General features: G+C 36.5%; 1 protein-coding gene across 3 annotated transcripts in view; it reads left to right on the top strand.

Annotated features, from left to right (window-relative positions):
* ARHGEF28 (Rho guanine nucleotide exchange factor 28) overlaps positions 1-18524 on the top strand; it is a 160512-nt gene that overhangs the window by 72695 nt on the left and 69293 nt on the right. For 2 of the 3 annotated variants that reach the window (XM_088129801.1, XM_088129802.1), the window contains exons 8-9: positions 794-846; positions 2096-2156. In XM_088129801.1, coding sequence (XP_087985927.1) covers positions 794-846; positions 2096-2156 — 114 coding nt within the window. Of the gene's footprint in view, positions 1-793; positions 847-2095; positions 2157-15846; positions 16096-18524 lie in introns of those variants that run through there. The other variant, XM_088129803.1, reaches the window with a different exon arrangement.

The following is an 18524-nucleotide window of genomic DNA, read 5'->3' as shown; positions in this document are numbered from 1 at the left end:
CCTTCCTCCCTGCTTTTTTGTAATATTTGAAACCCAACTTTGCAGTGTAAAGTTAAAATGAAAACAGATCTGCATCCAGTATTAGAAACTTGATACAAAAATGGGCTAATAAAATACAACTGCTGTAAAAGGAAAACAATGCTCACAGAATGTATTCATTTCTTTTTGACAAAAATATTTATTTTAGCTTAACAATATAGGTTATAGAAAAGGATGGAATTCTGCAAAATGTGCTTAGGCAAAGAATATTCATGCATCTCTTGCATAATACTGGCACTATCTATGATCAGGGGAAAATAAATTAAAAATGGATTTGATGCAGCAAGTCCTTATTCCAGAGTTTTGAAAAGGAGCCAGGAAACAAAATAATAACATAAACGCAGTTGTTTCCTGTAGTCAAAAGAAAAAGATAGTTTTTTTTAAATGTATGAAATTGCTGTTCTTGTTTGTAAAGTCAGAACCTCAGGTTCACTATAAATAATCTATGCTGCTTGAGAAGTATTAATGAGGATAATTTGTGATTCAATATGCATTGTACAGCATGCATACAGGAGAAAAAACTTGCTTAAATTAACCCATTAAAATAACACAAGAGCTTATTGTAGAGCCATCTAGCATTTCAGCTATAGTCATGCTACTTGGAAGTGGTGAATATTGTAAAGGAACATTGTTTGGTCTTTGTATATCCTTCTGTTTTCCTCTTTCAGTGGGTGTGGGGGAAGGGGAAAGAAAAAGAATTAATTCCAACTGTTGGCAGCAAGGGACTAATGAGAAACTGCCTTTCTTTAAACAGATCTTGTAGATGTTGCGTCTGAGGAGCCACCTCTTAAAAATGAAGATGTAACGGTACAGTCCAATTACCTTTTTATGAACTGCTAAAACCAAATGAGATTCCTATGTCATCATACCTATATTGCACACTTTGCTCTGAGAGCAAAACACTTCACAAAATCCCAGATTGGCTGATGACAGCTAAGTAATGCTGCTTTCTGTACATGTTCCAGGATCAATTAAAAGTGTCTGAGATTAAAAAACAAACAAACAAACAGTCTTGCTGTCTGCCAATAATATAGTGAAGAAAACAGGTTTGCTTGATGCTCAGACCATGATAATTGTGACCAATCATTTATGGTAAGGAATCTCTACTGCACCAACCTCTAAGAATGGATGGTTTTCATGGCTGCAACAGTTTTCTGTGGGCATTTCAGTTTTTCATGTTATTACATAAAGCTAATGATACTTTGCTAATAAAAGTGTTAGATCTGCGGAAGACCTGAAGAAACAAAATTGTTTCACTTGGGTATTTGAACTCCCTTATATTTAATTGGATCACTGGCTTGGTGTAACCCAGATAGCATTGTGGGGTTTTAGCTGGAGATATTTCCTTACAAAATCTCTTGACTGGCAATGGCAAGACTTACATTTAAAATCTTCAGCATGGCAAAGCCTGCTTTTCCATTGAGCCCTGGAATTCCTTGCCTCTGATGTGCTTATAGGGATTTTACTGTGACCCCAGATATCAGAGATCTTAGGACATAATTCTGTTTCCACCTATTTTCTGATATGGAAATGGCTTGTAGGCATGATCCCAAGTCTCTGAATTATACCAGGAAATAGAAGGTAAGCAGTTGTTCGTAATATTTTACGATCTACATTGTCTACTTCTTGATTTTTTCAAAGCCGCTGGAAGTGTTCTTTCTTTATATGGTGCCTTTAAGAGCTGTGACAGCCAAAGCAGTTCTTGCTTCTCCTCCTTTTATGATAAGCTATCCTTTTTGTTGCTTTATTTACAGTATACATTTCTTAAATTTATACTGCGTTCCTGAAAAACTGGATGAGACCTTGACTTTTGAGACATTATAAAACCTCTGGTTTGTTATTTGAGAATATTGGGCAAGAGCTTGCTGTAAAAACAGATCTTCTGTTCTGAGTGGCTGATTTTGCTTGACAGTTTAGAAAAATTAATGTTATATTCTGAAATGAACCAGAGCAGCAAATGCTCTTGAAAAATATATTACATTTTGAAATTTTTCAACACAGTTTATTATAGATTACATACTGGAACATAGCATCATCATTCCCATTTGTTTTCTAGTTTTACCAAGAACATATAATTCATCCACTGGAAAATGAAGATGATAACGTATTGGATTTAGGTAAGAAATATCTTCAATTGTGTGCTTGTGTTTTTAAATCCCATATAAGAGTTATGGGGAAGGTTATAGGGTAGTGTAAAAATTCTGTAAAGGATACAAGGAGTGAAGCAGAAGAGGACTGTAGAAATGCCTTGTATATTTTACTTTGTCTTTTTTTAACTACCTTAAAATATTCTTATCTTGCTCTGAAGCTGTGGATTACAAACTACAGGTATTCCTTGATCACAACACTTGTTCAGCAGCTGTTCAGAGTTACAACAGTGCTGAACAAGGGGGACTTGTGACTGGTCCTCGGAGTTCCAGCCAGCACAGTGTCCCTGCAGTCACATGATCATGGTCTGGGTGCTTGGTGCCTGGCTCGAGATTACAATGTCACAGAGGGCTGTAGTCACATGATTGTGATTTCCAACATTCCCTGCTGGCTTCCCACAAGCAAAGTCAATGGGAAAGCCAGCAACCTTTAGAATTTATAGGCAGCATTACCTTCCATGTGATGTGGACTTCCAAGAGTTGCAGTACCAATATATCTGGAAGGTGCTAGGTTGAGGGAAAACTGATATTAAATGCAGAACTGAGTATTGCAATCCTTTTACATATTTCCTTTGAACAGTGAGCATATACCGGAAATAGAAACCATTGCCAAAGAAGTCATTTTTTAAAGTAAGGTGTAAATAGGTTCTAGATTATTAATTATAAGCAGAACTCTTTACTTGTTAAGATATCCTTCAACAGACAATATTTGTGGGGATTTCTATTATGAAACCAATTTGAAATATGACTGCTGGCATTAATTTCCACTTTGTACTTGGTGTATTTCTTCCTTTAAGTAACAATACAATTGTGGTTGTTTAAGGAATAAAGGAGCAGGTAATCATATCAGTGTGAAAAACATCACATACAGTATGTTTTAGTAATGGAAAGCATGTAGAACTTCTGGGTTTCATTCCGTTAGCTCTCACATGTATTTCTTTTCAGCCACTTTATATATTGATCTTTGCATTTTATACATTAATTTATACGGAGTAACAGTATACAAAGTAAATGCAGAAAATTGAAATGTGTATTGATTTGATCTCTTGCTTTTGAGCAATTGGCAAAACCAATTAATGGCTTGTGAAAGGCCAGCAAGGTCTGGGCAAGTCTAATCTCTGGGGGAATGATGTCCAGAGAGCAGGTGCCATGGCAGAAAAGGCTTTCTTCCTGGGCCCAATCAGATGGTACTCTCTCTTGGACAGGACCCAGAGCATGCCTCTCCTGCCAAATCTAACAGGACGGGTAGACACCACTGGGGAGAGATGCAACTTGGTCACCACTTTCTACACAAGCTGCAGCTTCTAGACCAAGTATAAGGGTAGCCCCACAAAGAACATATACGATACAATACAATACAAATACAAAATACTTTAATGACCAAGTATAAAATATATACAAGGAATTTGTCTTTGGTGATGAACAGCAAGATCAACAGTGCCATTTGGATAGCAACAGAAAAATAATAAACAATAACACTACGCAGTAAAATAACTTTTTCAAAGGGAGAAGCCACTGTCCAGCACATATCGAGTCATGTAGTGTTTAACAGAGCAATGGCACAAGGGAAAAAACTATTCCGATATCTAGATGTTTTAACATATGGTGCTCTTAGCGCCGTCCTGAAGGAAGAAGTTGGAACAGTATTACAGTAATCTAGCTATCATCTGATTAGCATGTGTATGTCCATAGTTAGGTGATCTCTGCTCAGAAAAGGACATAGCTGTTATACCAACTGAAACAGACAATCACCACTTGCTCCAAAACCCCAATAACTGCCCCTAGAAATTTCATATATGTGTCAAATAGCCTTGGAGTCAATATAGTTTGAGGGTTTTTCCTCACAGCTCAGTTAAAGTGCAATCCATCCATCCCCTGATCCATAGAAAACTATACCAATGGGAAAATTGCTGTTTCTATCCTGTCTTTACTTCCTTGCTGATAAATGGTAAAGTCCTTATCTTGTCTGTTGTTGCTTTGTTGCTGATGTCCTTTTCTGCACATCACAAGCCAGCTGGCTGAATCCACCCATCTAGAATAAGTTGTGGAGGTGGGGTTGGGTTTGATGCCATAGCTTGATGTCTTGTGGAGAATTATTATGCTTAGGGCAATCAGGTCTGGGCTGCAAACATATAGATGACCACTAGATGGCAGCAGAGAGATACAGAAAAGTTCAACTTGTGCATATTTTTGCAGCCCAGATATGTAACCCTAATTTAAATTTGCACAAGCACAAACACTCCACAGTTTCTAGTTCTGTGGGCGAGGACAGCTTTTGTCCAATATTCTTATAGCTTTTGTGCAATTCCTGATTCCAGCCTCACTTTTCCAGAATTCTTCCGTGTCAGGCTTTACAGCTCGCCTGTAGTACATGGCCAAGGAGGTGGCAGCCAGGGACAAACATTATTAAATGACTTGCTGGGGTGAATAATTCTGAAATGTTTAGAAATTAAGTGATACTGCGTGACAACTTAGTGTTATTCTAAAGGAATATTACAGGAAAAAATGAGTGCTATTCCTAATTTTTTTAGATATGAAAGTAAGGAAGGGGGAAAAGTGACAAGGGGGGAGGGCAGAATATAGTCTAAGTGAAGAAGACTAAGGAAAAGTAAGGAAGTTAAGGAATAATAGTTGGAGGAGATAAAGTGGTGAAAAGAGTATGATATGGAAAGAAATAAGAGAGAAGAGCAAGCCTTGGACCTTAATTAAGCAAGACACACATCTGAAGGTGACCCAAATGAAGTAGGGATTGATGGGGACAAAGAAAAATGGGCAAAAGTGGGCTTCTCTACCACTGCAATAGCTCAGGTAGAGCATTGCATTGAGTCAGTTTCCTAGGCAGTGGTTTATCTTATGTTAGCTCATTAAAAGGTAGCTGTTCAGAAAGTAAATTACATTCCAAGCTCTAGCCAAGTGTATCTATTTCTCCCTAGCCTCTCTGTTAAAAACATTACTCACAGCCTCTATTACTTCTTCACAGAATGATTATCTATATTTTCATGATGAAGAGAAGAGCTATAGCTAAGTGCAAATCATTGCCTTGTATCAGAAAGGTCCAGATTTCATCTCTGTCATTTCTAGCTAGGGCTCTACTCTTTGGAGTGTTTGCCAACCAGTGTAGCTGGTACTGCATGGTAAGATGGATCACGATCTGACTCTGTATAAAGCAGCTTCCCTAAGCTTCTATTCTAGATCATATGATCCTATTTCTACTACATTTGAAGGTATTGTTTATAAAAATATATTTGGTAAACTTGTACAAGTTGCTGTTATGGGACTAAACAGCAAAGGAACATGCAAGAAAAAATGAGAGATGGTGCACACATATTTACAATTACAACTTCTATTGCTGCTTCACCCACATTCCATAAAAATTCTCACGAAAACCCTACATTTAGCTTAATATTAAAATAAATTACAGGTAGAGTCAGACTGAGCTTCTGGTACCTCTGTGGCCACAATCATGAAATTTTCTTGGCAATAATATGGAAATAGTTTCCCATTGCCTTCTTCTGGGGAGTTTTTCAAATTTCCAGTCTAGTCTACAGCCCAAGTTCTTTAGTGACCTGCTGTCTAAGTACTAACCAGGCCTAACTTTGGTTAATTTTTTAGAATGTAGAAAAAGTTAGCCAGGTGCTACTACCTGTTAAGATAGTTTACATTAAAATAGCAGCAATACTTTAAAAAACTAAATGTTAATTCTTATTTTAAAATATTCCTAAGGCCAGTTTATACTATTTGAATATATGCTGGTCTATGACCGAAATAAAATTGATTGATTGACTGATATACTGTTTGAATGTGTGTGTAAGTTTTGTTGATAAAGTTGTATAGGTATCTTTCAACTTTGTTGTTGTTTTTTAGTCGTTAAGTCGTGTCCGACTCTTTGTGACCCCCATGAACCATATCGCGCCAGGCCTTCCTGTCCTTCACTACCTCCCTGAGTTTGCTCAGTTTCATGCTCATTGCTTCAGTGATGCTATCTAACCACCTCATCCTCTGCCATCCCCTTCTCTTTTTGCCTTCAATCTTTCCCAGCATCAGGGTCTTTTCCAAAGAGTTCTCTCTTCGCAATCTTTCAACTAGAAATATTTCCATATTTAAAAATTCCATTTTTAAAACTTAAAATATGAGAATGTACATTTCTGCCTAGTATAACACAGTAGAAAAACATATGGAAGGATAAAAGGCTGCAATTTTAAATAATAAGAGTCTGAATAATACAGTTACATTGTTCATGTGATTTGGCAGCTAATGTTTTCACTTTGCCGAGCTCCTTGGCTTATATTTCTGAGGAGGTGAGAGATTCCGCCGGCCACAGCTTGCTCTTCAGAAGATAAAAAGCCTGGAGGCCAGATTGTTGGCATCATTCACAGTGTGACCAGGGTAGCAAAAGAAAATTTTAAGGAGTCTGCTTTTCGGGTTTTAGTTTCCTCAGTAATTCCTATTTAATTGCTCATCACTTTCAGGCATTGAACAGAATGATCTGCTGCATTGTGTGAACCACTTGGGTTATAGTGGAATCTGTGCAAACGTTGCTTTCAATATCCCCTTTCCTTAAAGTCAGTTTCTTAGTAGGATTATAAAGGACTTTAGTTAATCCCCCCCCAGGAAAGTAGGTATGATGGTAGAAAAGGGATTTGGAATAAACATTTGCATGCTATCCTTTAGGGTAGCTTCTCCAATCTGGCACCCTCCAGATATATTGGTCTACAATCCCATCATCATGACCCATGACAAAGGAGGTGATGGGAATTGTGGTCCAACATATGTGGATGATGTTGAATGAGGCAGGTTCTGGGTATATGCCAAGCTAGGAAAATTAAATAACTTCTATGTGTCAGCCTTATCAATAGGATTCTGTGGATGTTGAAAAATGTATTTCTTGGTCCTTGGCTTCAAGAAATACTTGCCCAATCTAATTCGTTAGATAATCCAATGCTACCTTGTATTTGATAGTCTCATTTTCCATATGAATGAACTATGGTTTATCATTATGATAATAAACTACAGGGTGCCCCACCTCCATTTGCCCTTCCTCCTACCACCTTAAGCCATTGTTGGGAGCTTGAGTTTCAACATTTTTGCTTCCATTTTTATTAACCATAGTTCAGCATTATTTTTGCATTCAGATTAATTATGCTTGGTCTTAAATATGATTACTTGAAACAAGTGAACAAACCATAGTTTTATAATGTGGCTTGTTTCAACTAACCATGATTAAGAGTAAGCATGGTTTAGGGTTCTAATACAATACTAAACTGTGATTTTGACAGTGAAAGTTCCCAGTTGCCTCCTAACCAGGTAAAGAACTGTAGGCTGTATAGCCCTTTGGATTTGAAGGGGAACTGGTGTTTCAGAGCATTTCTGCAACATCTGTTTATAACTCCTTAAGACCGCTGTATCTTTTGCCTCTGGGCAGTTGCCCTCTGCTCTGTATCTTTTCTATTTGTCCCACTTCCCATTTTACACATATTAACATTTAGAATAAGATTTATGCATTTGTCATATAGGCCCCTGAGCTACAGTAGTATAAATAGTGTGTGCTTTGAATGTCAGGTGGAGCAGACAGGCTGTTAAATAAAGAATTATTACTTACCAAACTCTGGAGCGCTATGACTGTGGTACTTGGAGAATCAAGTCATAACTTGCTAGTGTTTTCAAAGCAACAAATGCTGCTTTGTATTCTAAAATGTAAGATTTTTATTCCTTATACAATAAGACAAAGTTTATAGATAATGAAATACAGGAAATTGGGTTGTGTTTTAGATTGGACAGATCAATAGGCAAATTGTTTTACTGTTTGAACTGTATTTCAAGAAAAATGACCAAGTAGGTAATTTATCAGGTCTCTTTTCCTAACTTCCTTTAAAAAAGGTGAGCAAATGTAGAAGAAAGTGTACCTATGTGTAGTCTAGATTTCCATAACTGTACACTTGCTTCCATTTAACATTAAAACATCCCTTTTTCAGATACTTATTCGGCCTCTTTCTCCTCTCAGCTGGGCCTTTAAAAGGTTTGTTCCTCTCACATGGAATATGAAAATACTTTGCTTGAGACTGCATGCAAAACAAATTCCAGCATCTTCCAGGAATATGAATTCAGATGACCCTGCAACTAATGGAAACAGCCCTCCTTCCTTCCCAGACTTCCATGCATTTTCAGTGTAGCATTGTTTGCTTTGATGTGTGGACTACTGCCTGTCCTTCAAACCATAATTGGAAGCAGTGCTTTGAAGTGGGCTCCCAGTTGTAGATTTATGGGGAAATATTAACCAAAATTTGCTGACTTAGACATCACAGCAAGCTTTGGTTAGGAACTAAGCTACAGTCAAAAAGTGAAACCATATTATGAACATGTTTGGATAATATGACATGGCTTAGCACAATTCTATTTGGAGGTTCCCTCACTCATCTTCCTTCGGTCCAAATGTAGTATAAATCAGAGAGGGAACCTCTGATTTGTTTTAAACGTCTTTGTTCCAGTGGACAATGTGCTGTGCGGGGACAGTGTGGCAATGTCAGAACAGATGGCTGGTTTACTGCGGCTCATGTGCAACAGGCCTATGGGCATAAATGTGGCTAACCGTAAGACAGGTTTGATGTAATTCAAACACAGTTGGTGAGCAAAGACTAAGGTTTGGTGAGATTGTGATTAATTTCAAGGTAGGGTTTGGAAGTTTGTTTGAATTGAGCTCACTGGTGGGAGGGGAAAGGGTGTGAGATATATTCTTCAGCCTTTTCTAGAAAAGTGGCTCTTGGTATTAGCTTGAGAAGAAAGGGTCTTGTGCAACTTTAAAGAATAGCAAATATTTCCTAGAATAAACCTTTGTAGACAAGAGCCTACTTTTCAGATTCAGGAACTCTTACATATTGAAAACATTCAAGGTTTTTACAGCATCTTCCCTTGTAGTTGTAAAGCTGTCGCCCTCTCTACTGCAGCAAATGCTTCAAGGGGCAAGGGTAAACACTTCGGACTGGGCAAACAGTATCTGGCGATATGGTGAATTCCTGTTGTCAGTTTCTAGGCAACCTGGGCTGCTTCCCTCTCTTTCTGCTTGGCATGAGAAACGAAGCAAGAGTTGCCAGTTGGAAGAATGGCTTGGTTGCTTGGGTATTCAACAACTCTTCCCTCTCTTCCCATGCTTCTTTTGGATCTGCAAAGTTTGTGAATACCCACTGAATTTAAAAACAATTGGAGCTTTTCCTTCCAGGTAGAGATGGGCGCTTTTTTTGTGTGTGTGTTCAGTTTCTTCTGACCTGGTAGACATCATTTAGCCAGAACTGTCAGTAGCTGTTTCTTTCTTCCTGTAATGCATGTTTTTGCCGTCAGTGACACTGTCTAGCTACGTAGCCTTTTATTGGCAACTTTTCTGATTGCCTTTGATTTTTTTCAAGCATCAGGGTCTTTTCTAGTGAGTCTTGCCTTCATGTTATGTCTCTAAAATATATGTCTTGTATTCATTATTAGCACTCCCAGTGAGCAGCCTGCTTTTACTTCATCCAGTATTGAATAATTTGTTCTTCTTGCAGTCTAAGAGATTCTTAACATTTATCCTGCTCCACAATTCCAAGGCATTCATTTTTCGTCATTCAGCCTTTCAGCTTTCACAGCCATATATTTCAGCTGAGAAAACTGTAATCCTGACAATACATAACTTTGTTGGCAGCGTGATCTCTCTGCACCCTACTATTTTGTCTAGACTTGTCACGGTCTTTTTCCCAAGAAGCAGATGTCTCTTTATTTCATAGCTACAGTTTCCAACACTGTGAATATTGAGCCCATGAAGATAAAGTATGTTACTACTTCAAATTTTTCTGCCTATTTGCACCTTGCTGGCATTGCCTGTAGACATAATCTTATGGTTTTATTCTCCTTTTTTAACTCTAAGCAGCAGACCAGCTTTTGCACGTTGTTCTTTCACCTTCGGCGAGGAATTCTTTAAGTGTCCCTTGCTTCCATCCATCAGCACAAAATCTCCTGGCAATTTTAATTCCAGTTTCTACTTCTTCTAATCCAACATTTTGCATAATAAAGTCTTTGTATAAGTTAAAGTATACAACCTTGGCCCATTCTTTTCCCTATTTTGAACTACTTGATTACTCCATATTCTGTTCTAATTGTTGCTTCCTGGTAATCATTCAGATTCTTCCATGGAGAGATGAGGTGACCTGGTATAATCAAGTTATTAAGGGCAATCTACAGCTTGCAGTCTAAATCAAGCTGTTAAAGGCAATCTGTAGACCATAGTCTTTCTGTAATCAATAGGGTAAAAATGGGCATCTTTTGAGAATTCCCTTGCTTTTTCCCTTACCCACCCAATGTTAACAAAGTGATCTGGGGCATCCCTGCCTCTTTCCAATCCAACTTGTATATCTGGTAGTTCTCATTCCATGAATTGTTGAAATCTGGATTACAAAATCTTAATCATAATCTTACCAGCACATGTGATAAGCACAGACTTTCAACAGTTTGAGCATGTTTAGGACTGCCCTTTTTTGACCTCAGTGATCCAAAGATGCCTAGCATCCTTCCAGAGACTGGGTTCCTAGCCATAATAAAATAAGAAATAGTGGCCTATGAAAATAAAAATACCCCCCCCCACCAAATATGTCATGTAAGCCAATTGTTTAAAAAAACTTCAAATATATCAATTTGAGCTTGCCCTTCCCTTAAGCTTGGACCCTGGGCCAAATGTGTCTGCTGCCCTCTCCTACGTACTTTGTGCTGAGTGGTCCCATTTCCTCAGTTCTGTCTAAATGTCTGCAGAGATACAGAGATAAAAGGGTATATGAACCAGTCACTGGTCTGAGATGGGTGACTATATAAATTAATTAAGTAAATAAATAAATAAATAAATAAATGGGACAAATGCTGTAAAATATGGTAAATCTAAAATGCTTTTAATGAACTGAAAGATACACCAGTGAGAACTATTATTTACAACAATAGTAATTGGCAAGGCTACTTTGCAAGCAAGGGCAAAGCTACTTCAATATTTGCAAGTTTGGGAAGGAAATATTAAATCTATGTATTATAGAAATGGAAGAGGTTTTTTTTTTCTTTGTAAGAGTAGTACTGTTCTGATTAGTTTTGCAATTTTGGATATTGATACCAGAGGTAAGTTAAAAAAAAATTGATGTATTTACCATGCCTTCACAATCTGTATTTATGGCCCAGAAATATCTAGATGAACAGTTACATTTGTCGTGAGGCAGCTTAAATAGTTTTTTTTTTAATCAATAGGATAGTCATTCTGCAGTCATGCTGAGGATTTTTAATTTATTGATAAAAAAAATCCATGTCACATTTCATCTTTAACAAATGTCCCCAAAGAAATTTACAAAACAAAATAATCAAATAACCAAATTAAAATTAAGACCTTAAAATCACAAGAAGTGGTTTTTTGTCTCTGCTTTTTTCTAAAGGAAGCATTCTTAGATTAAAAATATTAAAGACCATGCTATAATAATGTTTTCAGTGCATCAACAATAAACCTACTCTTGCATCTTTTGGAGTGGGGGAATACAACTCTGTGGGCTGCGTTGGTCTTGCAGGACCTGTCTTGCATTGGTAGGAATCAAGTTTGTTTTGGAAATTTGGGGTTATGTACCCCTTTGAAAGTGGGATTAGTCCATGGACAAGATCATATGGAAGGAAGAAATATTTCATGTATCCTGGATTCAGGCTTTACAAGTACTAGTGCCTAGGAACAAATTAAGTCAGTGCAACAGCATGGTTAAAGAGCATGCATCAGGGAGAGGTTTAACTGTCTCATTCTGCACCAGCTGTAATTTCTGAACACTTTTCAAAAGCATGCCAGTAGAAGGCAGTAGTAAATAGCCAATGCTCTCAGAGAAGCAAGCAAAATGCGGATAGCTGTTATCTTATGGGGTAAACGTAAATGGGTAAATGTTATGAACTCAGCATAGATCCCTTATGCAACTGTGCACTTAATGAAAATATTATGTAATCTGAGTGGAATGTGTAAATGCTTGTTTAAGTGCTGACTAGGTAAATGGGGATTCTTAAGCTTTAAAAATGGTCTTTTCAGTGTATTGCATTTTTATTTTGTCTTCTAGTAGATGGGTGGCTATATAAGTTTAACAACAACAACAACATCTCCCACTCTAAAAATAGGAGGGAAAGGTTGAAAATTCTGGGTTCCTGCCTCCAGTGATGCTAGTGTATTACTGTAAAGCCCTATGAACCTCCCTTAGAACAAAGAGTGTCAAACTAAAGCAAATCAATAACAAAAACTGTTCAAAACACAGGGAATAATAATTTAGATTGCTTTTATCACAAAGAGAAAGAGAATGGCAGGTGTCTATTGTAAACTTAACTTTGGTAAAACAGGTCAAGGCATTCATTTGAAAGACAACTTCTGTAAATATTCATATCAATGGTACTATATTCTATATGGCAGTGCAGAGTGCCAGGCCACTGCCTATTTTAAGCAGGTGAAACAATTAAGTTTATATTGAAAACCCATTAGCAAAAAAACCCCTAAAACCCCAAAACCACACAAATGCACAATAGGGCACAATGTATAATAATCCTTTTAAACTCTGATAATAGCATTTTTTAAAGCATTATTTTGGAAAAAAAAGTCTTCTCTAACATAGGAGACTGGGCAAGCTATATAAATGAATAAGCTAGTTTTTAACCACTTCTGCTATAAGGGAAGGTAGAAGTGAGACAGGATGAAGATTGTTTGATCTGTAGTGGATTAGATACTTCTGGAGCCATAATGGGTACAATGAAAACATTGATAGAGCTGTAAGTGGGTTAATATTTCTGTTAACAAAGTTGAGATATTTAATAACTCATTTTGCAACATTTAAATATATTTTGAAATGTACTTTTATTTAACAAATACATATTTTTTTACATCTATACTTTCATGACCCTCTTGAAGGCTGTTTGTGAAGAGAAAGTTGGAGGTCTGTTGTGTTTGTAGTATTTGCTTATTTATAGATATAAAACATGGAAAACAAGTTGCTACATATGAGCAGCATGAGACCCCTTTCTCTCAAAGCAGTTAAGTAATTTTAAACTCTGGATTTAATTATCCTGCCTTCAGACTCATAATATATCTGATTTCAGTTCAAAATGTGGTATCTGTCAAGCCCATACTGCTCAGCATGATCAAGGAAGCAAAAGTCACATAGATTTCAGTAAGGAGTTTTAAAGCAAGAATTAGGTGTAAACAGTATTGGAAACTGCAGTAGGAATCCACAGCCCTCTTTTATTGGTGAGTTTATTAAGGTGGAGTCTCTGAACACATTGAATTTCTTTTTCCCGTGCTTTTTGTAGTTGCTGAGCTACCATTTATGAGATATGCAATTAACACTCTTTTCCCATCTGTTGGTTGTTATTTCACCCAGTATTTCTCATCCTTCTCACCATCTCCCACAGTATCCTACTCTCTCACCATGATTTGATGCTCTGTAATTGCTTCCCCCCCTCAGCTTACTAGTCTCATCATTGTAATTTTTACTTTAAAATCAGTTTATCATAGCATCAACTTGCTTGCTCCTCAGAAGTGTTAAACCCTTTTACATTTACTTGGGAAAAGCAGGCAAATATATGTTGCATGCTGACCTCTGCCATCTTCATCAACAGCAATAAATAAAACTGTAATGAAGATCCTCAAGTACTAGAGCCATACAGAAACCTAGACTATGGTGCCATTTATATACTCTTATGCATGTAACAAAGCCAGCTGGGTTAGGATTTGCAGTCTTCAAAAGATATAGCACCAAATTAAACTGACCAGCAGTGGAGGTTGGTGGTAATCAATAAGGAATAATGTGTGGTAGCCCTTGCTAGATTAGAATTATGCATAAAGCTGTGTTAAGCAAATAATCAGCATTGTTGGGTTGGGTTCATGTAATTTGCTAAATGCATCATTTCTAGCTTTGTGAACTCTGAAGTTGCAGGTACAAAGGTGGACACAGTCATAACTGTAACAGTGCCAGATGGGACAAGATTGCTCTTCCCATGTGATCCCTGCAAAATTCCCATTACACTTATTAAACCCAAGAGAGAGGGGGATTCCCATTGGTATCAGTATATATTTCAACAAACTCAAGGGAATGGAGGATCAGCCTGTCCATGCTTATTTGTTATGATGACTACATATTAGCTTTGGTTCACAGATAATATGCTTTTCTAAAACAATGGCTAGAGATTATGTGTAGGAGCACTTCACTGAATATATGTGTGGTTTCTATATTTGCCACAAATTTCTAGTTTCTGTGGTAATTTAGGAACAGAATGGTAAATCAGATAGGACTTCATTCTTATCTAGCACATATTTTTAGTTTAGAAAGTTTAGAATTACATTTAATAGATCAACTTGACTCTAATGAAATCTTTGTATGTAAAATGAAAAGAACAAACTGTAAAAAAATTAGTTGTGCACACATCTATTCTTTTAAAAACATTTTTGAAACATGGATTTTAAATAAGTCTAATTGGCCCAATCTTTACACACAACCTTTTGATGAATTTAATCTGCATTTTTTTCTTGGCAAGACTGTTATTAATCTGTAACTGAGTGTGTGGGTTGGCTAATCATTTGATTTATCAAGAAGTTCAGGAAGTCATGTGATCTACAATGCTGTAATGGATCTGTATATCTCACTGGTTGGAAATATGACTGAGGAAAGTTCAGAAGCTCAGATGCCATTTTGTTTCTTAAGCTGATCATTTTATACACACTTCCTTCCCCACTGCGTAGAGCATAAGAATAATGCACAACAGGAGAATTTTTGTAATGAATTTTGGTTAAAAACCAGTAACCACAAACAGGTTAGTTTTGTGTTTACAAAAAGAAACCCTTAAACAAGAAAACTAACTGTAGTTTGTGTAGTGTAACAACAGGGAAAGGATAATGAGTTTCTGTTGAATACTAATTGCCACTGAGTTGTTCAGGGAGATTGTATAAGAATGACAGTCTTGTTGTAAATTAGTTACTAGTTCTTTTGTACATCGAAGGGAGGGCAAGACTGCTCTGTAAAGGTGCCAACCTTACAAATATCTTTATGGTAGATTGTCAAACTCAGATACAATTACTGAAAAAACATGTGGTTTTAGAAGTAAAATGTCTAAAAGGATAATAAGATGGTGGCTGTAGTGGGAAGAGTAGTGCTTCCTCTTTAAAATTAGGAAACATATGGACAACCATTTTTTATGGACAATGTATTCTTGTCTGCCAAAGTGATAAATTATGAGGGAAATCTTGAAATGAAACGGAGTCAGGAATGTGATTAGTTTCACAAATATTGTTTTAAATGTTGCCTTCAGAATTTCATCTTTTAGAAAGCTCATGCTTTAAAATAATATAAAATAATTAAAGGCAAAGACTTTATTTATCATTCAAATAGAAATTAACTTTTTAAAGTTAATTTACTGTTTTTAAAAACAGTAAAGAAAATAATTGCCCTAGCTTTCTGTATCATTCTGAGACAATGCAAAAGTTCTTTCCTTCTCAAACAACTCTAATTATTCTTTACTTAGGTTTGGAAAATGAAAAGGCAAGTTAATGATTAATTGGCACACGGTGACCTTTCCAGTGACTGTAGACTAGGATACAGCAGTCCCACTCCTGGGTGCACATCCTATTTTAACTTGACTCTGTCTGCCTTAACATTAGCCCATGTGCATTGATGCAGAGAACAGACCCCAACTGCCTCTCCTGGGTTTAGAGAGCAATTTGATTCTGTGTTGTTCAACCTCTTTATTTTGTACTGCTTGACTTGCTGCTCCATACAACAGCTAATACCATTTGAAAGGGGTATTTGATTAGCAAAAATAATGGATTCGGATTCAGATGCACCTTTTCATTATTCTTGGCCATCCTTACCTAAAATGAAGATTCGAAAAAGGACATCCAAACCAAAAGGTAGACAAAAAGTTCCTCCTTTAAATCATTGCTCTCTCTTGTTTGTTTATTCTGTTGGATAGGTACATACAGAGAAAAGTAGATAGTTCTGGTGTTTTTTTCTCTTTCAGAAATATTTAAGAAACTGTGTCATAAACGCAGAAAATTTGAAAACCAGATATTTCTTTTTCTTGACAATGTATGGATGACCGTTGTCTCTTTTAAGGTAGTGTTGTATCTTTTAATAAACATGCATTCAAGTTTGAAATAATTTTCTTTAGTGGAAAGTGTTTATGATTTCATTAGAGCTTACTCTAAGCAGTGTTGAGCAAATAGACCAAAAAGCATATGTCTAAAACATAATAGAAATGAATGACCTATCAGATATGATTTGTAAATAGCTCTATTTTTATTTTGCTTTGTTTACCCATGAGTGATCTTAATTATATTCCTAGAGGTTTTTATAGTGAAAGCCTATTGGCTCATTTACAGAATCTTAGATGCATGAGATTTAAACAAAACAAAAACACTTTCCTTCCTTTGTGAGACATGGGCTTTGATGGTTATTGTGACCATTTCAGACAGAGACAAGGATATTTTTATAGGAAAATGTATGTAAAGAGCATTGATTTAACAAGGCAGTCAAGGCTGTTAACTAAGGTTAGACGTTGGAACAGAATTATGGTTACACTTCTGTAATCAGCCCTGGCTGTGAGCCTCTTCCCAATGCTGCTTTAATACCCTAAATGGTTTTGGGTAAGGTTACTGAAGGCCATCTTCTGCGGGCTTTCTTTGGTGGCCTTCTTCATCTGAGTTGAAAGGCTGTGTATTAGAGAGAGGAGTATTTCTCCATAAAATTCAGTGCTAGCAGTTAGAATGCTATTCCCACTATCTGGTTTGTCTGGTGTCTAAACTGTCTTTTCAACACCCAGTGAAGATCTTTTTTCTTTTCTCAGGCTTTCTAGTTTTTCAGTTTGATAATTTGTTCTCTTTTTCAGTCCTTGCATTGCTTTTATCTTTTGCTGGTTGTATCTTGACTTGGTTTGTTTGTGGATCTGCTTTAATTGGGTAATGTGTGTGTATATGTTCTCCCCTCCCTTCCTTTTTTTAACTTGTAATGCCGCCTGGAGTCATTTGTACAGTGAGATGGGCGGCATGGGTAAATTTGAAAAATAAATAAATAAATAAATAATATTTATTTGATGAAATTCTCAGAGGGCTTTAGCTGTTCTACAGTATATATGATGAAAGCCTATATAACTGTGATAAAATGAGCATAAGGAAATTGGAGAGTTTATTATCATGTCAGATTATCATGAAAGGAAGCTTGAATACATTCACATGCACCTCTCTCCATTTGTCATATTATTTTTATTTATCTATCAATCAATCAATCAATCAATCATATTGATATAGCCACCCATCTCACAAAAAAGTGACTCTAGGTGGTGTACAACACTCAGTTAAAAAGGAAACCAATAAATACATATAAAACAGTGATTATTAAAACTATAAAAACTGTAGAGTAAAAATGATTGAGAAAATTTGACTCAGATGTTCTGGTTTATGCTTCTAGAAGTATGTGATAGTTCTTAGGATTATGAGAGATCAAGAATCTATTGCTGACAATATCTCCCATTTTTTCCCCAGAGATAAATTCAGCAATGAGTGTATAATTTGAACTTACTTTTCCCCATGACATTTTTCCCATTAAAATTGTCATTCCCTTCTTTCAGTTTTCTGTATGTATTGTGAGAGAACAATCTAGGCAGCAATCTACTGATCTGGACTGAGAAAGTAGCAGGGAGAAAGACTCTGTTATCACTGACTTTAACTAAAATTTACTCCCATTCTTCCTGTCCTCCATGACTCAATTTACTATAAAACAAAAACAAAACCATCTAGAAATCCTATCCCTGATTCTCTATATCAGTGTGTCCCTAAGGATACTTCCACTGAGGTGTTTATTGTCCACTTGTGCCCCATATTGGCTAGGGTTTCAGGCATCACTATATTCCATTCCTGATTTTCTCGTATATTCTTCTGTTATATTTCTTTACAGGACACAAGTTAGCAGGGAAGAGACAGAATAATCAAATAGTGCTTTTAACTAGTGGTGGTAGTCTGGGATCTTTGTCTGGGATCAAACCTGAAGAAACAATGAATTTTTAGGAAGTCTCTACCCTGAGAGGTTATAAAAGTGTAAACAATGTAAAAGAAGACATATAAGCTGCATATATAAAACAATACCTTAGATATGTTCAGTCAGCATCTCATTCTTCCAGCTGCAATCCCTCTGCAGCACATTATTATTATTTTAAATTTGTTTGATTCTCAAATGGGTTGCTGAGGCTCACAGTATGCAAAACTAGAGTTCCAAAATGTTCCACTCCAGAAATATTCTAGGTCTTCACACTCGCATTTTGCTTTGGGGTAGCAGCTTGGAAATT

Source organism: Python bivittatus, unplaced genomic scaffold (assembly GCF_059951505.1).
Source record: "Python bivittatus isolate LINGU-HERP-01145 unplaced genomic scaffold, Pbiv_v1 ctg000850_np1212, whole genome shotgun sequence".
Taxonomy (NCBI): domain Eukaryota; kingdom Metazoa; phylum Chordata; class Lepidosauria; order Squamata; family Pythonidae; genus Python; species Python bivittatus.
The sequence above is the reverse complement of the archived record's forward strand: the minus strand, read 5'-3'. Positions and strand labels throughout refer to the sequence as shown.